Genomic DNA, 25,044 nt, shown 5'->3' with positions numbered 1-25,044 from the left:
AACCTAAAGCCAACGGACAGCTCATTCTTCATGATTGTGGGGCCTCCCTCTGAAATGAACTCTAGTTCCCCAATTTGATCACTTTCCCCTTGGTAAGGAGGCCCTTTGGGTACACAGATGAAGGGGACGCAGGCTAGACCTGATAGGCTGTGGTCATATGGTGAGGGAGAAGGGCCTCTTCTCTCAGAGGTCTAGGGGAGGGGAACAGGGTGGAAGATGGAGGGAAGGTGGGAATGGGAAGATACAAGGAAGAGGATAACAGTTCGCATGTAATATATGAATAAATCATAATAAAAATTTAAAAATACCATAGCCAGGTAACAACCAGATAATCAGGAAGGAAGCAAGGGGGGAGGGCAACTCCCTCCGCATCATTTTAATTAGATAAACACAATAATTTACTTTTTTCTTAGAATAATGTACCGAGGTGGCTAACAAAGCATTTTAAGCTGATTGTCTGGGATTTAAAGTAGGGGAATGCTTGGGGGATTTCCAGCTCTCTGGGAGTAAGGAACAGAGCAGGATGGTCCAGTCTTAACTCTAGTGGAACATCATCATTTCTCTTTAACCCAAGCTGCACATGTGTTTATCATCTTTTGTTTTATTCCAACCAGCAAGCATCGAACCTTCCTGGTTTCAGGCATGCAGGGCCTGAGAATTTGAACTTAGTCTCACCTTATTATCAAACTGGAGACTCAGGAGTAAAACAGCTTCTGATATGCTCAAAAGCAGTAGCTGGTGTTAACTGAGGAGCCACAGTTATGCTAGGAACTAAAGTAGGTCTCGACAGAGGGGCTTATAGAGGGTAAGCGGGTTACAACGCTCGCTTCACCTGACTTGTCACTTTGTGCCACTCCATGTCCGCCTTTCCCCCTCGGGATATCCAGGCCCACTGTGCACTAGACAGGGCTGGAGGGAGGAAAGCTTAACTAAAGTGGGTGTGTGGATGGAAGCAGGATCTTGGTGTGCACAGTGAATGGCCTGGCAAGGAACACGAGCCCTGGAACATCTTTGAGAACTGTTCATTGTTGAGGGAAAGGAGACTTCATGGCCCTGGAGAGATGATGGGCAGGGTCTCTGGGCAGGGTTTATGCAGCCCAGTACAATTGACCCGGACATGGGGTGTTGGAAGATACTCAGAGGCTAGGGGCTGCAAGGAAGAAAAAGCTTATAAGGTCAAAAAAGGAGTGAGGCCTGATAACTGTCAGAGTAGTGAATTCTGCCTAGGGTTGATAGTGGGTAGCTGACTTGGTGCCCGGTTGGGAGGGAGGGAGCCAATTCCTGCTGTCGTCATGCGCAGTATCCAGGGTTCAGGCTCTCCTCCCTTCTTCCCTAAGCCTGGGCTATTGTGGTTCCCACAGCTTCGTCTGCCCTTCAATTAGATGTCACTTTCAAACATGGCTGCTTCCTTGTACAAACTCACCTTACCTTCACTGTTTGGGATTAAAGGTGTGTGCTAAGGGTGTGTCTGTATTCCAGCCATAGGGATTAAAGGTGTGTCATTCCAGGCAGATAACACAGACCTTGAAGGTCTTCCAATGGGCTCCCTCGCCGGAGCAGCTGTGTTGTTGGATTACTTTTCCTCTACACGTTAGGAAGATTGTAATGATGTAGTAAACTTTCATATTCCCCAGATCATCTTGGTTATTCACAGATAGGTACAGTGTAAAAGTAATTCTTATTCCCCTGGCTCAATTGTGGTCTTGGAGGCTCACTGCCTCCTTCTGCTAACCTAGGCCTAGGCCTGGAAGCTTCTAGGCTCCATACAATCTAATCCAGGCCTAGAATGTTTTCAGCCTCTGGGACTTACTGCTTAATGAGCTCACCCTTACTTTTTCTTTCTGAGCTCTGGGCTGGCTGGTTCAACTCAGCTGTTCTGGCTCAAACTCCTCTCCCAGTTGATTTATTTAATCTGGTTTCTCTCTAGGCCCAGAATTGCTTGGCCTCAAACTAATTTAGCAAGCTCTTCTAATCTTTTGGTTTATTCTAGTTTTCTGGCTTGTTTCATCTTCACCTGAGTTCTCTCTCTCTGCGGCCTATCTTTCTACTACTGTCCTGGCAAAACTGTCTCCTCTCTCTGAAAAACTGCCTCTTAAGTAGCTTCCCTTTCCTCTCTATTCTTGTGAAAGCTGGGTGTATCTTATTCTGTCAAATCTTCTCTGATTTGTTACCTTTTTTGCCACACAGACATCATTTTCAAACCTGGGGGCTTCTTTCTACCCCCAAGTTTACCTTTGTTTGGGATTAAAGGCATGGTCCACGCCTGGACCTAAGCTTCTCTTACTTGATACTTGCTCTATACCAGGCTGGCCTTGAACTCAGTTCTGTTCGTCTCTGTCTCCTGGATTAAAGACATATTTGTATTGCTGCCAGGTCACACCTAGAAGATCTTTGGCTGTCGTCTCTTGCCAGGCCAGCCATGTTCTGAATTAACATTCCTCCATATGACAGAACTGTAGAGCATCCACTCAGCAAAATCATCCAGACACATAATTCAATTTGCTACATCTGTGCTTTCTCTCTCTTAAAGCCTTTGATATTTTTGACAGTTAGGTTTTTTCCCCGTAGGACACAGATTTTTGTCAGTAAACCAGGCAAACTCATCCAAGACATATTTGGTGTATAATAGCTAATTTATGCTATGTCCTTTTAAATAAAATTATTATTAAAGCAAATAATAACATCTCAAAAAGTTCAAGATGCACAATGTTATAATACTGGATAACATATAAGACCTACATAAAAGAACATACTCTTCTAGGAACCTTATATAATCCATATCTTATTCAAGATATTATGTGATGTTCATATTATCCCAGATCTACTGTCTCCATCCAACCATTCTGAAAGCCCCATTTGGTTTTATTATTTTTCTCACCTGACAGAAATCTAACCTGAACTGATTAATGCCTTCTATCTCTCTCCAACTACTATAACAATTTATTATAAAACAAGAAAAGTTTGCAGCAGTTTCCTAAAATTCCAAGAGTTCTGGATTCTGAACACCCCATGCTCATCCAAAATATTTAAAAGTAACTTACAAGCCACTTTCTTCTTCGTGTCAAAGACAAATAAACAGCACAGAGATAAAGTAGATAATCATACAAAATCATATAACTTGTAAGCAGTTAAAATGTGAATTATTTCCATGTAAATATGTACCAAAAATCTAAAAGGCTCTCCTATCCTTTTTCCTTTTCCATGACTCCAACATTTTGAGGGTGGAATGTTAGATACATTGACTGTCATTAAAATTAAAAAGCTAGGCTGGGCATGGTGGCACATGTCTTTAATTCCAGCATTTGGGAGGCAGAGGCAAGTGGATTGCTGTGAATTTGAAGCCAGCCTGGTCTACAAAGTGAGTCCAGGGCAGCCAAGTTAACATACGAGAAACCCTGTCTCAAAAAAAACAAAAATATAAATAAATAAATAAATGAATTATAAAGCTAGATAAAATTGCTGTTCCTAATGTTGCTAGTTAAGAAATAATGTTGTCCTCTAGAGAGGAAGACAAACTGGTTACTCAGATGATTCAGTGAGGAAATATTAAGTTATCTGAGTATGTGTGTCTCGTTTATTCTAATAGGATGGCAAATGCTGTGTCATCATGGACAGTCCGAAAACCTGCTGCAAATTACTATATAATAATCAGCTTGAGGTATGAAATTACAGAGCAAGCAAAGCTTTTCAAGGGCTGAAATATATCTGCCTTGATTGAAATTTCACAGATGCAATTTCTAGAGCCATCATCCAGCAGCTTGAGATGGATGTTGGGAAACTGAGTTTCTGTTTCTAACTCAAAACTAAAATGGCATGTGACCTTGATTCAGTAACTAAGCAGGATTTTTCCATCACATATTTCCACTCTTAAGATCAAAATCATATTTAAAAATTCAGTTTTCATGAGTCATAAGTGGAATAAATGGGCATGAGTGCAGTTAATTGAGCTATTTTTAGAAAGGCCTACAAGTATCATTGATTGTTTCAGTGTCTAATCGTGAGAGCGGTGTGTCCTAGTTTCACAGCAGTGAATATTTGTCATCTGCAGTATGTCCCAAGACAGAACTTCAACTCAAAGACCTTCATAGCTGTTAAAGTGGTCAGTAATTTCATAATCACGACTCCAAATACAGAAGCTGTAAATAGTAAAATTAGACACGTGGAAGGTAATAATTGTTCAAGCATTTCTATCACACTCCATACAAATCCTCAGTGATGCTTCAGAATTTCAGTAATTGTTGGGGCAATAAAACATTGCAAACAGATAAATAATTTCAATCAAGAACAATGATCAGTTCTCACCTTTTATATATACTGGATTAATGATTTATAGAGCAATCTATATTCTATAGTTCTGTAGAAAGTTCTGTGTAAACAGAGGGATATTTTGCACATGACTCGTGTGGATACTCCACTTCCTAGGCCACCTATGTAAAACCATTCTTATGAAAGTAAAGAATTTAGTTAATTCTTTTTAGTTATGGAAATAATATACACCATGTAAGAATGTATCAGTATCAATCATAATTATTTGTATCACACATATTTTAAGTGACTAAGCATGTCTTGCTATAAAGCGTCAGTCTCTATGCTCTGATTCAAGATACTGCTTTTCAAATTTGTTTTCATATTATGCTATTAATAAATCATTCAAAAATACAAATTTGCTTTGTAAACATAGTTTGGGCATAAAACATAATAAATCAACAGTAGTTTATCCCTTTTTACTTCAAAAAACTTTTGTACAAGTTTATAACTTAATATGACACACTAACATGGACACTAAATTGTAAACTGATCTGCACTAAAGAATTCAAACCACATTTCTCAACATACAAGTATAAAATGTAAGGCAAGTTAAATGCTAAAGTTTTAACAATCAAATCCTATTTTGGTCTAAAATTGATAGTATAAAAATTAACCTTGAAAACCTAACAGTAATTAATTTACAAAGAATTTCTGAGGCCTTTTTCTAAGAATAGTAAGAGGGAATTTATGGCATCAAAGATATACTCTTAAAGATGTAAGGACATCCTACTGAGACTCTAGGTAAGAGAAATATAGGAGATGGGGAAATAGAAGGACCCAGAGGGTCCTAAAAACCTACAAGAAGAACATCATGACGGGTGGATCGGGGTCCAGGGGGGTCTGCTCAAACTATTGCACTAACCAAGGACTATACAGTAGTAAACATTGAACTCTACTCTGATCTAGCCAATGGACAGGACATTCTCCACAGTTATGTGGAGAGCGGAGACTGACTCTGATATGAACTCTGGTGCCCCATATTTGTCTACCTCCCCTTGCTGGGGAGGCCTGATGGCACTCAAAGTAAGAATAAGCAGGCTACTAAGATGAGACTTGATAGCCTACGACCATATAGTGGGGGAGGAGGTCTCCCTCGGTCTTAGACCTAGGGGAGGGGGATAGGGTGAAAGCAGGAGGGAGGCAGGAATGGGAGGATACAAGTGATGGGATAACAATTGAGTTGTAATCTGAATAAATTATTACAATTAAAATGTTTTAAAAAGATATACTCTTGACTTCCCTTCACTGCTGCAAAGCTTGTTTAGATATAAATCTCCAGCAAACTCAAGAGCTTTAAGTCAAGCATGGTCTTCTATTAGTGTCTCTCCTCTTGATGTTGTGCTAGTAAATATACTATGTTTATATAATAAGAACATTAATATCGAAGGCTCACATTAAAAGAGTTAGAGAAGGAAAAAATGTAGTGGGTCTTGTACAACCGTGAGATCATGTACCACCTGTTTTACATTAGGAAAGCAAGACCTGCCCTGATTTGAGTTACATAATGTAAACCCAGATGAAATATTGGTTAGAACCCATGTCAGACAGATGTCAGAACACCTACACTGCTTGGCTTTGTGAGTTCTGCAACTTTAATCATGATTTTAGGCTAACTACTTTGAAGGTGATGCACTCAAGAGGGTAAAACTTTACAAGTTTCTCCCTGGAACTTTTCTGTTACCCTAAAAGAACAGGTCCAACCCTTAGGAATTGGGTCAACTCTAGCACAGAATCATTATGTAACTGTTCTGTCATAAAACCTGATACCAATTTTCTCATTACATAATTGCATATTATTGTGAACACAACCATAATGAAATTTTTTTTCTTTAACAAAGTAATCTTCTAGCCAATGATGACACCTTTTGATATGTGGCCTACTTTTTTTTTTCCTTTTATACTGGATCCCACCCAATCTGTAAGGTTGACATAAAGTGGGCTTAAGACAATAAGAACAGCAGCAACAAAAACAACAAAACCTAGGCCAAATCATTCAGCAGATGACATCAAGCAAGTACTGGATCCATAAACCCAATACAGGAAAGAGTAAGTAGTATTACAAAATCAATCCTTAGGGAACTGGCACTACACACCCTTTGTGTAATTTATATCATGGCTATTTCTCAAATGTTGCTGAAACAACATTTTTGATGCCTATTCTTGGTTAACATTTGTACCCATAAATAGAGTTTAAGGAAAGCCATTCTGCTTGTATCCAATGACCTGAGTGAAATTTAGACACACAAATTTGCTTTCTGCAGAGAAAGTATCAAAACCTGTAGAAATTGGCCATTGGAGATGATTGTGTATAGATCTGGGGTTACAGCTGCCTCCCATATGAAAACAGTCTGTGTATAGAAAAGGAAAGTTCCCATATTCTTGGCCTGTCTATCTTTCCTTCCTTTCTTTCTTTCTTCCCTCATCCCTCTCTGTCTCCTATCTTCAGTCCCACCCCCTCTTTCTGTTCCATTACAAAGACAGAGGCTAACTGGAACTCTGTACTTTGAATCTACCCAAAAGTGAAGATGGTTGAATTCCAGTATGCTGAAAGAAAACAATACTCTTACATTCAGCCAAAAACACCAAATAATTAATCTTTCTGAATCTTATTTACTATGTCAGGGACTGCAGATGCAATCAGTGTCATTGGTTCATTGCTCTTGGGCAGGGTAAGTTGCAGATGGTATTTTATGTAACCTCAGTTTAAGATCTCATGGGAGTGGGAATCTGCTGATTTGGGTCCATAGTTACATTGCATGATGACAAGAGGCTACGGAAGGAACGGAAATTGTCTTCCAGCAATGTATAAGGTGCTTTCAAGTTTATGCATGTCATGAGTTGAAATGTCTTTCCACAAATATCTATTTCATTTCTAACTCAAGGGTCTTCTAATTAAATTCAAGGGAGGCAATGGTGCCCACACATGATGCACAGACATAATGAAGGCAAAATAACCCCATATATAAATTAAACCTAAAAGACTTTAAAGGTGGTATTAGGATAGATATTAATACAATAGCAGGTGCTTTTAGAAAAAGGATCTGAATGAAGAGCTATGCCCACAGGGAGAACACCTTGTGAAAATCGGAGTGATGCTGTCATGAGGTAAGGAACTTGCAGGGCCCTTCAGAGACCTTGATATTGGATTTCAGAGATTTGAACTCCACAGCTGTAAAACAATACATTTCTGTAGTTCTGAGCCACCTAGTGTATTAGAAACTAATACAATCTGCCTTCTAAAAGACCTTGGCCTGAAGGTCATGCTTGGTTTTATTATTTTTGCTTCAGATCTGGCTCCTGACTTACAAGTGAGTACAGTCGCTTGGGCTCTGATGCATTTAGGTCTCTTTGGGCAAGGGAAGAATCATTCCCATGGAAGGGCATGAAAGGCTTAGAGCGCTCATTTAGGGGACTGTGTGGTTGTTAATGTTAATAGAAACATTTAAAACAGGTCAAACACTGTATTCATGAAAACTTGGACCATGTCATTTCTAGTGTCTCAGTTACTCTTCTTTATGACTAGAGTGACACTGTGTGGGAGGTGTGTGTGTGTGTGTGTGTGTGTGTGTGTGTGTGTGTGTGTGTGTGTGTGTGTGTTTACTGGAAGGATCTAACAGGTTCTCTGAGGCCATGAAATGCGTTCTTTTATCAGGAGTATGGTATTTCACAGTATTATACCAGTGGGAGGACTAAATGGACAGCCATCTATGCAGCCACATATCTTATGAATTGTAACAATAAAAAGTACTGGGCAGTTATATTATCAGCTGTCACGCACCAGATTGGCTGCTTGCAGCTTTCTGAAGGACATAAAATAAGTTTACACAGGTTGGCAGAGTTCAAAGAACCTTTGTCCAAAAGCAAAATAGGAGTCAGAATACACTACTAGCCAGAGCAACAATGGTTTCCTTGAATGAGAGCACTTAAGTGCCCCAAATACTGTTGGGCTCCCTTAAAAGAGAACTCAACAGGGTTTGTCTTAGGGTTTCTACCACTGTGATAAAATACCATAACCAAAGAAACTTGCAGAGGAAAGCTCTTCATCAGTGTATGATTTCACATCACTGTTCATCATCAAAGAATGTCAGGACAGGTACTCAAACAGAACAGGAACCTGGAGGCAGGAGCAGATTCATAGGCCACGGAGGGGTGCTGTTTACTGGCTTGCTTCCCATGGTTTGCTCAGCCTGCTTTTTTAAAGAATCCAGGACCAGCAGCCCAGGGATGACACCACTCACAATGGGCTGGGCCATTTGCCATTGTTCACTAATTAAGAAAACGCCCTTTAGCCTTGCCTACTGCCTGATCTTCATGGAGGCATTTTCTCAACTGAAGCTCCCTCCTCTGTTGACTCTAGCTTGTGTCAAGTTGACATAAAATTAGCGAGTACAGGCCTCAAGAGTAGGAAAGATTTCATTGCAAGTAGTGACTCTCAATTTTGATGGATTTAATAAGGCATATACCACTACAATATATCTGAGTTTAATCATCCACATGTTCAGTTGTGCATAGGCTTAAGATGGTAACAGAGATTATCCCTAAAAGTTTACATAGAGGACTCAGTCCACATTAGGGCTGTGTACCCACCACCGGTTCAGGCCAAATTAGCTCACAATTCTTGATTTTCAATGTGTTCCCTAATATTTTTAGTGGTGGATTGAATGATAATGCCCCACATAGGGGCATTCCAAGTCCCCAGTTTGAGTTGTTAAGGAAAGATGCACTATGGCCTTATTGGAATAGGTGTGGCCTTGGGGTGGGCTCTGAGGTTTCAAAAGCCCAGGCCAGACCCAATGCCTCTCTCGTTCTCTCCGCCTGCTTCCTGTAGATCAGGATGTAGAGCTCTCAGCTCCTCCCCCAGCACCATGTTGGTCTGCATGCTGCCATACTCCTTGCCATGATGGTAAAAGACTAGCCCTCAGACACTGCAAGCGAACACCCAACTCAATGATTTCTTTTGTAAGAGTTGCCTTGGCCATGGTAGGAGAACAGTGACTGAGACATGCTAAAATGGGAAAAAGAATTCGCTGAGGGCACACAACTTATCTCCACTGTTAAGAACAGGTACACAGCCTGATCAGATGGGGTCCTAGGTCTCCAAAAGGTTGCTAGGCATACCATGTGGCAAGGAGCGTATGTGCATAGTGCATGCAAATAAGACTCTCAGGCTGCCAAGTATATTAGTATAAGAGGGTGCGTGCATACCCCAAAGGAAGGAGAGCCCCAGGTTGCTAAACTGTTCCTTGTGCCTTATTTGTGCTAAGCCCATTTGAGATCCTGCCAAAGACGTTAGAACCATGTCTCTCACCTTTACACATTTCCCAGGCTTACGATAGTTTCTCATTACCATGAATACAAAGCTATTCTTCAGTTCTATATCTTGGAAAATCAAAATAATTTCATCAGACTCAAAGGCTGGCAAAACCTACTAATATGAAAAACAGAACCCTGTTTGGCATATTTTATGTCCAGAAGTTGAACTTCTTGATGTTAGTCAGGCTGCTTAAACTGGGTCTATTATTCTCCTGAAGGTTTGGTAGTTTTACATATTAATTAGGAAACAACTCGTTGATTTTGTAAATGACAATGCTATTCATTTAACATGTAATGACACAAGGGCGCTGACTCTGGATTTTTGTCTACATGAGTTCTTTTAAAAATTTTACTCTTTAAATTACCTTTTCAAATAAAAGGCTTCCCTGTGGAGTTTACACTCATAGCTCCTAACCTTCATACCCAGCCCTTGTCCCTCCACCTCCCTGGTCCCACTTTTCCATTTACTCTTTTACGTCAAGTATTCTATCTTCATAAACTTGAATGTTTAATAACTTCTAACTATTGATCTTTTCTACTGGCAATCAAAAAGTATGAGGGAGTCTTGAATCCTTTCAGTTTTCATCATATATCAAAATGACGAGCAATTCTTACAGCATATCTATCTACTCTTTCATCTTTTATCTTTTGTGCCAATACAGGTTTGAGTCAGGGCTATTAATTCAGCCACCTGGGAGGATTGAACACCACAGAATGGAGCTGTCTGGACGACCTCGTTTTCGATGAATACAACAAAAGACGATGATATTGTCACCTTTAAGAGTAAAATTCATCAAATGCCTATCTTTAATCATCTGACTTCGGTGCGCCAAACTTTTGAGTTATTGCTCAGTGTATTTTCATTATAAAGAGGAAATCCAGTTTTGGGAGTGAGATTCGAACAATGCTAAACAATGACAGTTAACAGATGATACAATTTGCTCTATAGCACGGCCAGGCCTTCAGTTTCCAAGCTTGCTGCCTGAGCCACCTGAGTAGCTAGGACTGTAAGCCCAGGTCACCAAGCTCTACTGCCAACACCATACTAACAGAAGCTTCAGTTTAACTGTAGCCATCTCTTGCAAACATGATACATAAGATTTTTCATCCTCTTCCCCCTACTTTGGTTTTTCAAAGACAGGGTTTCTCTATGTAGCCTTGGCTGTCCTAGACTTGCTTTGTAGACCAGGCTGGCCTCGAACTTATAGCAATCTGCCTGCCTCTGCTTTTCTGAGTCCTGGGATTACAGGTATGTGCCACTGTGCCTGTATGTATACCTTTTTTTTTTTTTAACTGAAGGAATATGCTATAAGAGTCAACAGAGAGCTTCTGCTGGGTTATTTCTCACAATGTACCTTCTTAAACAAAAGAGACACTTAAGTTTGAAGTTTCGAAGAGGAAAAGGCTTAGGAAGTACACTCTTAGGAAGTTCCTGAGATGAGTATGTTTTATTTATTTATATTTTATTTTATGTGCATTGGTGTTCTGCCTGCATGTATATCTGTGAAAGTGTCCCCTGGAACTAGATTAAAGGAAGTTGTGAACTGCCATGTGGGTGCTGGGAATTGCATCCATGGAAGAACAGCCAGTGCTCCTAACTGCTGAGCCATCATTTCAGCCCCAAAATATCTCCAAATGGTTGCTAGGTGTATTGATTGGCAAGGAGTGTATGTGCATAGTGCACGCAAGTGAAAAATCTCAGGCTGCCAAGTATAGTAGGAGAAGAGGGTGTACGCACAGCCTAAAGCAAGGAGAGCCCCAGGTTGCTAACCTGTTCCTTGTGCCTTGTCTGTGCAAAACTCATTTGAGACCCTGCAAAGAAGACTGAACCACTTCTTACCCATATACATTTCCCAGGCTTACAATAGGTTTCCAACACCACTAATACACAACAACTCCTCAGTCGCATATCTTAAACAATCAAAATAATTTCATCTGATTCAAAATTCTGTCACCCAAAGTTCTGCTGGATATAACAGTCTGGTCTGGCATCTGTGGCCTCTAAGGTCTGCAAGACATCTGTTCAGGCCCTTCTGAATGAATATTTTGAAGGTGATGCTAATTGCTCAGAGACCATAGATAGGCTTCATGTACATATATATTTCAAACTCACCTAGTTTACATTTGCAGATTTAATAACATACATCAGTGAAATTGGCAGCCCTATGAATGATTTAATGGTGTTCTTAATAGAAGTTATTCAAATAATGCGGAAATCCCAGAAAGAAAAACAAAAGTACTTTTGCTTTCCATTTCAGTATGATTTTCCTAATCAGGCTCCTGGAATAAAGTGAAATCTTCATATGAAACCATCATGTAGGTTAAAGTTCAAAGACCAAAACATCATCATCATCATCATCATCATCATAGAAACTAACCTTAGATTCACTTTCATACTTTACATTGTTAAAAGTTTAAAAATTAAAAAATTTGAAATTCTCTCCAGTTTCATGTTTCACTCACATTACACAGCCAAAAGTGTGCCTAATCCTTAGGCAGAGTTTCAGCAGGCATAGCCTGCCTGTCTAATTTAAGAATGAACATGAGTCACTGAGCTTTTCAAAAGCTAAATTAATTCAACACTAAGTCTAGAGCCGCTCTTGATGTTTAAAAGGTCTGAAAAATTAATAAACAGCCAAGATAATCACATGTGTCTCATACCCACATTTAAAAGGCAGTTATCCTGTACATACTTTTAACACCCATAACCCAAATTTATCATGTATCAGAACCTCTGAAGTAGGAAGTCATGGATCTAGAGAAAGTGGCAAGAGAGCCGATGATGGCTTTAGGCTCTTAGCAGCATGGTATTCACGTTGGCTGCACACTTAAAACTAAACTGGAAGGCGTCTGTCGACAAGGAGTGAAATTTATCATCGTGCACTCAGCATGATGGACCAGTTCTCTCTTCTCATCAGTGTGTATTTGAGATGCTGGTACAACATTGAAAAGCACATTTGAAATGGTGCAGTACCAATGACTGGGTTCCTTTAAATTGATCTTTACTACTTAAAATGGTTAAACTCTTGCTATGTACACTGAAATTCAACGGCCACTGGTATGAACAGGCTAGACCTTAAACTTTTTTTGGAGCTCTGCACTGTACGTAGACATCTGTCTTGGAGTTATAAAAGCAGCAAATACTGATTAATCAATAATGTGTAGCAGCCCCAATTATCATCTTTTTCTGTCATTAAATCCTTTTAAATAAGATTGTTGTCTAGTTTTGGAAGCCTCTGATGAGCCTCTGCTGCTCAAACATGCATATTTAATATAGGTCAAGGTCAAGGCACAGCAGTGTGTATCTGAGGCTGATAACTTCTGCCAGCACCTTGCTTGATATGAACACACTTAGAGCTTGCCAAACCTCACCTTGGCTGCCATCTGCTATGGCCATCCAGGATGCCAGCTTTGGACGAGCCACACCCTATAATCCCATATAGGATAACTTGGCAAGAACAAAGGAAGAAATTCTGTGCTTTAGTTGAAGGCTGTGCTCAGCACATTCATGCCACATCTCACTTCTTATCTGAGGCCCCCAAATCCTATTTTCAAGACCCAGTATTATACTCCATCTCTGTAGAGTAAGTTCTGGTAGACAAAGCTCCTCTGAAGTCAGGTCAAACTCTCATCATCATACTTTAATGATTAATGCACAAAGCTGGATGTGATGGTGCACACCTTTAATCCCAGAACTTGGAAGGCAGGGGCAGGTAGGTCTCTGAGTTTAAGGCCAGCCTGGTCTACATAGTGAGTTCCAGCACAGTCAAGGCTATGTAGAAACTGTTTCAAAAGAAAAAAAAAGAAAAAAGAAAAAAAGAAAAGAAAAAAGAAAGAAGAATGCATAACATGAAGCAATTAAAATCTTTTTTTTTTTTTTTTTTTTTTTGGTTTTTCGAGACAGGGTCTCTCTGTGTTAGCCTGGGCTGTCCTGGACTCACTTTGTAGACCAGGCTGGCCTCGAACTCACAACGATCCGCCCGCCTCTGCCTCCCGAGTGCTGGGATTAAAGGCGTGCGCCACCATGCCCGGCCTAGCAATAAAAATCTTACTGCACGTTTACATATTAAAACTATGACTGGCATGGTGACCAGTGGGAATTGCTGCAGGAGCAGGGACTCAGTGCAGGATTTGGGCCCCATGACCCAAGCTCTTCTTGGCACCCGGCTCGTACCCTGAGACCCAAATTGGACTCAGTGCGCAGTCCTGGCCCTGAGACTCTAGCTGAACTCGGCACGGGGTTTAGGCCCCAGAACCCTGACTGAGAGCGGTGCGAGGACTGGGCCCAGAGACCCAAACTGGACTCTGCGAGGGTTGGCCCCTGAGACGCTGGCTGAGCTTGGCATGCAGTTCAGCCAGAGATGCTAGCGGAGCTCAGCACGCAGTTTGGGCCCAGGGAACCTGGCTGAACTTGGCACGCAGTTTGGGCCCTGAGACTCTAGCTGACCTCGGTGAGCTCAGTGTGCGGTTTGGGCCTGAGATGCTGGTTGGACTCAGCACTAACTGGACTAAGCACGTGGATTAGGCCCTGAGACCTGTTTGGGTCCATAGATGCTAACTAGACTCAGTGTGTGTGTGGTTTGGGCCCCGTGACACTAACCTGGACTCTGTGAGCAGTCTGGGTCCCGAAACGCTACCGGGAACCATGGACCATCAGAGCATCAGAGCTCCTGGACTAAGGAATTCTTGGGGAGACAGGGAGTAGAGTGGCCATCAGACCCTCTCCACCCAACCTGCCCAAGTCCCTGGAGAGCTCCAGTACCACAAGGGGACCCAAAAGGGCATGGACACTTTGGCCTTACCCAGCGCGCGTTCTGAGACCTAGGACAATTACAGGACACACAGTACAGGGGAGCTGGGGATCACTGGCTGTGAGAGATCCAAACTACGGGACTGACCTCCTGCCATCCAGGCCAGTGAAGCATCAGAGCTTCCACCGAAGGAAATCGTGAGAAAACAGGTGAATCTATCCCCAGACTCCCTCCACCCAAGTCCGGAAGTTACCTCCCAAAAACAGAGATGGCAAGATGACTAAAGGACAGCATAAAAATCATATGCAAAAAACTCCAAAACATATTAAATGGAGATACTCAAGGAAATTCCTCTGAAATCAGGAACAAGGCAAGACTGCCCACTCTCTACATATCTCTTCAATATAGTACTAGAAGTTCTAGCCAGAGCAATAAGACAACAAAAGGAGATCAAGGGGATCCAAATGAGAAAGGAGGAAGTCAAATTATCCCTATTTGCTGATGATATGATAGTGTACATAAGTGACCCCCAAAATTCCACCAGAGAACTCCTACAGCTGATAAACACCTTCAGCAAATTGGCTGGATACAAAATTAACTATTCAAAAAAGTCAGTAGCCTTCCTATACACAAATGACAATCATGCAGAGGAAGAAACTAGGAAAACTACACCCTTCACATTAGCCACAAGCAATATAAAATATTTAGGAGTTACTCTAATAAAGCAAGTGAAGGACTTGTTAGAAAACAATTTCAAAACTCTGAAGAAAGAGATTGAAGAGGACAGGAGAAGATGTTATGATCTTCCTTGCTTGTGGATCAGGAGAATTAACATAGTAAAAATGGCCATCTTACCAAAAGCAATTTACAGAATCAATGTAATCCTTATCAAAATACCTACACAATTTTTAAAGACATTAAAAGTTCAATTCTCAACTTCATATGGAAAAACTAAAAACCCAGAATAGCTAAAACAATCGTATACAGTAAAAGATCCTCCAGAGGAATCTTCATACCTGATCTCAAGCTGTACTATAAAGCAGTAGTAATTAAAACAGCATGGTACTGGCACAGCAACAGGCTGGTTGATCAGTGGAATCGAATCGAAGACCCAGAAATGAATCCACACACATATGGTCACTTGATTTTTGACAAAGAAGCCAAATCTATTCAATGGAAAAAGGATAGCATCTTCAAAAAAAGGTGCTGGTCTAACTGCATGTCTACGTGTAAAAAAAAACACAATTAGACCCATATTTGTCACCATGTACAAAACTCAAGTCCAAGTGGATCAAAGACCCCAACATACAACTAGTTTAGGGACACTAAACTGGTTAGAAGAAAAGTGGGGAAGAGCCTGGAACACATTGGCACAGGAGACAACTTCCTGAACAGAACACCAACAGCGTAGGCCTTACGGTCAACAATTAATAAATGGGGACCTCATGAGGCTGAGAAGCTTCTGTAAGGCAGGAGACACTATCAACAGAAAAAAGCGACAGCCTACAGACTGGGAAAAGATGTTCACCAACCCTACATCTAACAAAGGTCTAATTTCTAAAATACATAAAGAACTCAAGAAATTAAACACCACCAAACCAAATAACCCAATTGAGAAATGGAGCTCGGAATTAAACAGAGAATTCTCAAAAGAGGAATATCGAATGGCTGAGAAACACTTAAAGAAATGCTCAACGTCCTTAGTCATCAGGGATATGAAATCAAAACAACTCTGAGATTCCATCTTACACCCATCAGAATGGCTAAGATCAAAAACACAAGCGACACTACATACTGGCGAGGATGTGGAGAGAAACGCTCCTTCATTGCTGGTGGGAATGCAAACTAGTATAGCCACTTTGGAAATCTATCTGGCTCTATCTCAGAAAACTGGGAATAGGGCTTCCTCAAGACCCAGCTATTCCACTCCTAGGAGTATACCCAAAAGATGCTCCAGCACACAACAAGAAGATTTTCTCAACCATGTTCATAGCAGCCTTATTCATAATAGCCAGAACATGGAAACAGCCTAAGTGTCCCTCAGTAGAAGAATGGATAAAGAAACTGTGGTACATTTACACTATGGAATACTACTCAGCTATTAAAAACAAGGAATTTCTGAAATTTGTGGACAAATGGATTGAACTAGAAATGATCATAATGAGTGAGTTAACCTATAAGCAGAAAGAGTCAAATGGTATATACTCACTTATATCTGCATATTAGCCCAAGGGGCATGTCCCATGAAACTCACTTACCAGGAAAGTGAGACAGAGGGGAAGACTTCCTATTGGGACTCTAGGTGAGAGAAGCAAGGGGGAATGGAGAAACAGAAAGATCCAGAGGGTCCTAGAAACCTACAAGAACATTATGATGGGCAGATTTGGGCCCAGGGGTTCTGCTCAAACTATGGCACCAGCCAAGGACAATACATGCAGTAAACTTTGAACCCCTACCCAGATCTACCCAATGGACAGGACATTCTCCACAGATGAGTGGAGAGTGGGGACTGACTTTCATACGAACTCTGGTGCCCCATATTTGACCACGTCCCCTGGATGGGGAGGCCTGGTGGCACTCAGAGGAAGGATAGCAGGCTAACAAGAAGAGACTTGATACCCTATGAGCATATACAGGGGGAGGAGATCCCCCTCACAGTCATAGGGGAGGGGAGTAAGGGGAAAATGGGATGGGAGGGAGGGAGGAAGAGGAGGATACAAGAGATGGGATAACAATTGAGATGTAATATGAATTAATAAAATACATATTAGAAACAAAACAAAACAAAGATCAAGGCTGTAGCATGCAAAACTTCTCCAGGCCCTTAACACAATTTTAGAATGTATATGCTACTGTTTCTAAAGCATGCAGCTTTACTGCATTATTGTGTAATCTTTTTGCTTACAATGTCAAGGTTTTCTTACTCTGTTGCAACTGAAGGCAGAACAGATCTCTCAGCTCACAAAGGTACCAACAATATTACATGGTGACATTACTCCCTCCCAAAGATCTGGAGAGCTTCATTATTACTGTAAAAATCATTTATGACATTAGAAGTGCTTCCACTTAGCAGAATGCTTTGATGAAACTTAATTCATAAATCAAATTTCTTTACCAGGTCTACCTTATTATGGAGGTGCAAACTATTATAAGGTACTTCCAGGTAGCATAGAAAATCCAGTTTCCTGTACCATGTACTAAAAATCAGTAACTAAAAACTCCAAGAAGAGTCACTCTTTCCCTTATCAGTACAATTAATCTATCAGGCATGGTGGTGCAGGTCTGAGATCCTAGCCATCCTCACAGAGGCAAGAGAATCACAAGACCAGCCTGAGAAATACAAGCTGCAGAGAAACCCTATCTCAGAACTCCCAGGGGCTATAATGAAGTTCATTGGTAGTATATCTGCCAAGCTAGTGCTAGGACACAGGCTCAATTCCCAATAACCAACCCCCTAAATACTATGGCTGATTACCGTATAAAAACATGTTCGCGTAATTGAAATGCTTCACTGTGAGCTCAGGCCTATTTCAAAACAGTTTATTTCATACAAATTCCACTGGAGGTTTTTAAATATCTTCAGGATAAAGTCATTCTTTGTGGAGAATATATATACAGGTATTTCTTGTATAAAATAAAAAGAAAAATAATTCACCAATCCATTGGATATCAACAAATTTGGCAGTTAGTAGGCTCCTGATATACATACAAAAGGATGCAAGGAGTCCGTTGCAGTTTAGTCCTTAAGAACAAAATATCTACTTTAACTGTTTTCCTGTATTTTCTGAAGAAGATACTCCATCTGTAAATTCAGGTTCGGCTGGCCCTTTTTAGTCTTTTTGCTCAGTATTTTAAAAGCCTCCATTTTCTTCTTTTTGTAGAGCCTTTGAGCTTCTTCTCTCTCTTGCTTTCTCATTTCAAATTCCTGAAGTCATAAACACACATGATGCTCATTAGTCACAAACAGGAAATACAGGCCAGAAATTGTTCTGAAATTGCTATCGTTCTGCAAACCTTCATATTTTCTTTTATATTGTGTAAGATGGGCAGTTTTCCACAACTGAAATAGTATGTCCTCTTTGCTTTCATACCATCATAGAATAACAATCATGGCAGCATTTTATGCATTTGTATGTAAATAAAAGAGAAGTGAATTATTTATTTAACAATTCCACAGTTTAAATCCACTAAAGAATTAAAGGCACCTTTACAGAAGTGAACTAATCTCATATCCAGGTAACCTGAGAAGTTCATTTTCCAAAAGGTGTTATCTTGCTTTTTTTTTTTTTTTAATCACTTAACTAATTTACAGATTTGATTTAGGAAATGCTGACTACCTACTTACTATCTGAGTGCAAAACATTCTGCTAGACATGAGTTTCACCATTTAAGGATGCTCATTTGACTTGCTATGATGAAAACTCAAGTCGAAGTATACAGGGCTACAATTCAAAATGATAAATAGTCCTGAAGATCCATTACTCAACAAGTATGCCAACACTCTCACTAATGTCAACAGACAGCTGGAAAGAGCTGTCCTGTACCGAGTGTGCTCTTCATCTCTGGTCCAGGGAGCCTCAAAATGATACACGGCACAAACATTAGACTTAAACTCTTTTGTAACTACAAGTAACTATAATTAGCAAAGAATCTTAGATGCAATTGGTGAAACTGCAGCACATTCTGTTCTTCTAAAAATTTATGTAGCTTACTTTGTCAGTCTTACATACAAGGATTAAGCTCAGTGATAAGTGACTTGCCCAGGACCACTCTGTGCCAGAGCTTGGTTTAGAAACAGATTCTCAAGTGCTATCATGCCTCATCACACTACCTAAAATCATGTGACTATGCAGTACAATATTTATTAATAAGTACATAAAGATCAGAAGCTGGCTATGGTGGTGCACGTCTTTAATCCCAGCAATGAGGAGACAGAGGCAGGTGGATTTCACCTCCAGACCAGTCAGAGCTATACTGCAAAACATTAAAATTATCCATGCATCTTGATACACGGCCTGGTTTATCTCTATGGTATTACTCTTATTTAACATCCTTACTCTCAATTAGGGGTCTATATTTAACTAGTGATTAACATTTTTGATCTCATGGGTAAAGTGTCACTGGCTTTTGTATTAACATTGCGATCATATCTGCCCATCGTCGGCTGAAGAATAATCTTAAGCACCGTAGAGATGAAACTCTGACTTTTCTTAACTACTCACATTCTAACAAGTATAAATGCAATTTTACCAGTACTATCTTTGGGAATATACTGATGGAACAGATAAATTAATTAAGCTTTATTACAAAACAAACCAACAAAAACCTAAAACTCCCAATCCTTAAAATTGGCCATTACTATTCTGCATAGTTGCAGTTTTTAAGGTCACAGATCAAGTAAAGGGCAAAAAGACATCCTTGGGGAGATATCTTAGCTTCGTTTCTATTTTATCCCAACACTTCTCCTTTGCCTTTTACTGCAGTGTAAAATTAAGGAAATCGTCACATTTCTTTCATCTCAAGTGCTCAAATTTATAGCACATAAGATTATTCCAAGGACTTACAGCTGTTCACACTACTAACCAATCAGCAATGTTTTTGTTGTTATTGTTTTGTTTTTTTTTAAAATCTTATCACTGACCTACTAGTATTGTCCAAACCAATGAAGAACTTTGAATATTGTACAATTCTACAGAGTAATGCATAGAGTAAGTACTGAAGCCGACAACATTTTTGCCAATACTAAGATGCTTAAACTAAATAATTAAAAAGTAGAACTTACAAATTTCTTAGCAGCACGTTTTGCTTGTACTTGTTCATACTCTTCTTGTGCCTTTTGGTTTGAAGTTTTCTTTTTCTTTTTCTTTGGAATAGTCACAGAACTTAAAAGATAAAGTAAGACAAATAAGTTAAATCATTCAAAAATGATTTAGCCAAAATTGTGTAACTGTGTCAAATACAGTATTTACATACAAAACGTCACTAATACAAACTGAAGAAAGCATGAAGAGAAACAACAATGACGACAAAAGGAAAATGCCCAATAAGGCATTAAAACTATAGTTGTATTTATGATTGCAGATTAAAGGATGGCAAATGGATATTTTGGAGAAATATTTAACCAGAGAAAGCACACTAAGGATGGACACTAAAATGTTAAAAACAGACGGAAACGTGGACTAAAGGATGGAACCCAAATTATGGTATAAATGAACTTCAATCTGACTTCTTTCTTGTCTTTGTTTGATCCTCTTATCCACTGATCACCAATCCTCAGACATGGTCTTCATATATACCCCTTCTACCTTGAAGCACTATGAGGTCTCTGAAGCCAAGTCACTAGGATGTGACTTATTATCTGACTTAGCAACATCTTTCCTTCTCCCTGTGTCTCACCTTCTCATGTAGTAACTACAGTGTATTTTGGCAGCTCCCAATAAGTGTATTACCAAAGTCTATGTCTTGGTTGGCCAATCTTGTTTCCTAACTTTTCATTATCAAATTTCAACACAAAGAATAACCTACAATCATCACTTCACATTCACTCCCTGCCTCTCTGACATGTGATTTCTGCTCCATTATTCCAAACTGTCCTTACCAAGACAGCACTGATGTCCTAGTCCAAATGCCCAATAGACTTTTTGCTTTCTTCCATTATCTACTTCTGAAATTCTCCGAGTTAGAGTTAGAGTATCAATCTTCACTTCTAATTCTTTTGGTGCGTATGAGTGTTCTTGTAGGTTAGGGCATATGTGTGTAGACATGCATGAAGACCAGGGGACTGTTCACCACTTTATTTGACACAAGGTCTATCAACAAACCAGGTGGCTGACCAATGAGCTGCAGGGACCTACCTACTCATCTACTACTTGAGGACAGAAGAATCTACTGAAAACAAAACACAACAAACTCTCATTTCTCCCTTTATCCCCAACTATATACTTTGTTCTTATTTGCAACACAAATAATGCTCAATTTTATTATTTTTCTTTAAAAAACTTGAAAATTACATATATTTACATACAAATCTACCTACCATTTCTTCTTCTGCAATTCCTTCCCCATGCTTTACTCTTCTATGCCACTTCTCCCTACTAACCTCATGTGCTTCTTCTGTATTTGTATAAACTCACTGAGTCCACTTACTGCTTCAGTCTGCGCATGTGCATGGGTGTGGGGCCATCTCCTGGAGCACGGGTAGCCTCTCAGGCCTGTATCTCTGGAGAAGACTGACACACCCAAGCCATCAAGTGCTAACATCTCCTAAGTGACTCCCTCTTCGATCCATCCTAGGATTCTGTTTGTCTTGATCTGCATATGTCTTGTGCATGCAATCATTGCCCCAGCTTTCAAAGATAAAATTTGTTTAAAAAAAAAAAAAAAAAAGCTAAGATACAAAGTGATGTCTTGCTATTTACATGCTAATGTACTTTTAATTGCGAGTTTTATAAACAGCCTCTTATAAAATCATAGTAGTAGAGAGGACATTAAGATAGGTCTTATAAAGCAGGGTAAGCTGGCCTGACACTGATCATCTAGTCCACTGTGGCCTCAAACTGTGAAATCTTGCAGTGTTAAGCCTCCTCAGTAAAAGGACTAACAGGGATTGGTCGCCACACACCCAGGAAAAAGTCCACATGTTCAGTACATTCAAACATTTTTGCTGTTTCACAAGATAGAATCTAACTACGCAGTACAAGCTAGCTTTGAATTAAGAGCAATCTTCCACTCCAGCCTTCTGAGAAGATCACAGGCATGTTGAACCATGTCTTGCTTGGTTTTTGTTAATTACAACTTATTTCCTGTATCCTTTGCAGAAAATGCAAAATAAAATCTGGATAATAGCAGTTAGGGTTCATAAACTTACCAAACATCAAACATGTTTTAAAATGCTTGATATAAATTAACATGACAAAAATTCATGAAATATAATACTTGAGGAACATCATTGACCTGAGAAAATGATCCAGTTTGAGGCTGTGAACATGGTGCACATGGTGAGTCTCAAATACTTTTATACTATCCTTTCCCATCATGAGTAAAGTCTGGCTCTATAACCAAGTGTATAGCCAATGACTACATACTTGTATTATTTTTCTAGTATCTGGTTATAATGCCCATGCTGGCCTGGAACTTGTAATCATCTGGGCTCAACATCTGTTGGCTCAAGCATCTGCTGGGCTTACAAATATACATCAAGCCCAGCCTAAAAATTTTAAGACACACACACACACACACACACACACACACACACACACACACACACTAATAACTGGGCTTAATTATGGCCCAGTTAAGTTTCTCGTTCTTGAGAGACAGCAATTCAAAACTCGTATCTCCTAATTCTCATTTTGTATTTTCATCGATCCTCAACTAGCCTATTTCAGTCATTTGACACTTGTTGGGGGTTGGTGTGGTGTGCTCAGCATTCGGAAGCTGATTTCTGTGCCCCCGATCTGGTGACATTCTGGACACGAATACTGTCATTTCTATGAAGAATCTCCTGTACCAATGTTGTGTAAACATTGTTCCCCAATTATCTCTGGTTGGTTAATAAAGAAGCTGAGAGCCAATGACTGGGCAGAGGAGACAGAAAGGATGGATTTTCAATGCAGTGTGGTGGTCTCAGGTCGAGGTCTCAAGGTAGAGAGATAAAATAGAAGGAAGAAGAGAAAGGAAGTAGTCATTAAGAGGTGGCCATGAGGACTGACCTGATGAAACAGAACAAGCCCAGGTAGGACCAATATGGCAAGTAATTGGGGCATGTGGCTGGGAAGTAGCCAGACTAGTGTAGAAGGCTACAATAGATGGATACCTGGCCAGTTAGTGCTTTATAGCTTGTTGAATAAACCTAACAGGTCTTGCCTTATTATTTGAGAGCAAGAGTAGGTTACCAGAAAAAGCCCTCCAAAATACCGTATCTTGACAAACACTAAAAAGGGAGACTCCATGAATATTACATGACTTGAAAACCGTGTTAAGAGAAATTCTAACTCTTACACAGGATGCTCTTTATCTTCTATAAAACATTATTTACATTTAAGGTGAAGAATTTCAAAAGAGGAAAGTACATACTTTGCTATACTCAGCTGTTCTGGCTGAGGCTGGTAAACACTAGACTGTTCTTCAGACAGAGTCTGCTCAGTGTCGCCCTCTTCTCCAGGCAAAGGACGGTCAACTTCCTCTGACAAAGGCAGGACAACTTTTCTCTGCTGTTTCCTGAGCCTCTCTTCTTCAGCCAGATAGAGGTGTTTCAGGTGCTCTGGGTAACGATCCGTGAACTGGGATTCCTGTGACGCTGGCGCCTTGTTTGCCTTCCACAGCAATTTCTTGTAATTTTGCTGGATCTTTAGTTTTCTCCGAAATGCAAAACCTTGTCCTAATGTTGAAGGATTTCAGTCACAAATACTTTAACAGAAAATGAAAAATGAAGCTACTTGAAATGGGTTTTTTTTTCTCTCCCTCTTTTACATTATATTCAAATGATAGAATTACTTGGCTTTGCTTTAAAGGCTAGGTTAGGGAACATATTTAACGATGTGCTGAGTAGTATGTTGGCCCTTTACCATAATTCAACGCTAACATTTATCAGACATCACCTAAAAACTTCAAAGTACAACTAAGCAGTAAAGTAAACTTTGCTGCTCAACTTGAATTTCTAATCGTAGTCACAAATTAAAACTTCTTCAAGTCATATAAAACATCACCTCGGTCTAAAGTGAATACTTAAAAAATTGGGTGAGGGAATTTACCAATCACTATTTTTTCCAAAAATAAAGCAAAGCAACAAAAGGTAGGATACTGTACAAGTTTCTGGACACCTGACAGCTATTATTAGATGGAATAAAACACTTAGCCATTTGACCAGCAATGAGAAGCCTTACAAGGACAAAACAAAGCATCCACCCAGAAAAACGTTAAGTATGAACCTGGAAGGGCTACTGTGGCTTTTTTCTTTTTAAATCAAGGCTTTGCGCCAGTGGATTTTTAACCCCATCTTTCTCTCATTCCTTTTCTGTAATACAGATGCCTAAATAATACATAATACAGGTGCCTATGTCATATACAGTATGTCTATGTGATACATAGGCAAGCGGACCCCTAGACGCTTCGTGCTGATTGAAGGAAAGAGCTACGTTAAAAGTTATCAGCACTGTCTCGTTCTCTCATGCAAACGGCCGAGAAGCTCACGGGTTCGGAGGGCTTAGGGATGTTTTCCCCGATCTCAAGCCGGACCGAGTCTGCGTCCTAAAGCCTCTTTCCAAGCTGGGACCCATCATGCACCCTCAGACCCCGCGGGCCGGAAGACAACTCCACGGCTGCCTTCTTACATACCCTCGCGCACGCTCCCCAGGAAGGCTTGCTGGTGGTTAGGCCGCCAGGTCCTGCGTTTCCCATTCTGTTTCCCGGATCCGACCTGTGGATCCCCTTCCCCACGCTCCGCAAACCCTCCGGTCCGCCACTTGGAAGTCGGTCTCCCCGGCGCCATCTTGCGCCTCCTGGGTTGACCGACCCACAATGGGACGCTGACATAAGACGTCACCAGGCTGAAGCCATCGATCGCCCAAACTAAGCGCATGCTCGGAGCTCGACCGCTTCAGCCTGTGCAGCTTCCGGGGAAGAAGAGCCGGGTGGCGCGGCCATTGCTGGCGCCACCTGCAGCCTTGGAGGG

General features: G+C 40.4%; 1 protein-coding gene across 1 annotated transcript; it reads right to left on the bottom strand.

Moving 5' to 3' along the window:
* Positions 1 to 17,891: 17,891 nt before the first annotated feature.
* On the bottom strand, positions 17,892 to 25,009 carry CCDC59 (coiled-coil domain containing 59). The gene is made up of 4 exons (XM_084794422.1): positions 24,708 to 25,009; positions 23,448 to 23,751; positions 20,155 to 20,254; positions 17,892 to 18,297 (listed from the first exon to the last, which is right to left on the bottom strand). Exons 1-4 carry the CDS (start codon positions 24,949 to 24,951, stop codon positions 18,136 to 18,138), a joined length of 810 nt encoding a protein of 269 aa, XP_084650548.1. The 5' UTR covers positions 24,952 to 25,009; the 3' UTR covers positions 17,892 to 18,135.
* Between the last annotated feature and the right edge of the window lie 35 nt (positions 25,010 to 25,044).

This window comes from Acomys minous (genome assembly GCF_964271855.1).
Source record: "Acomys minous genome assembly, chromosome: 9".
Classification (NCBI taxonomy): Eukaryota; Metazoa; Chordata; class Mammalia; order Rodentia; family Muridae; genus Acomys; species Acomys minous.
Note: the sequence above shows the minus strand (reverse complement) of the source record. Positions and strands in the feature narration are given on the sequence as shown.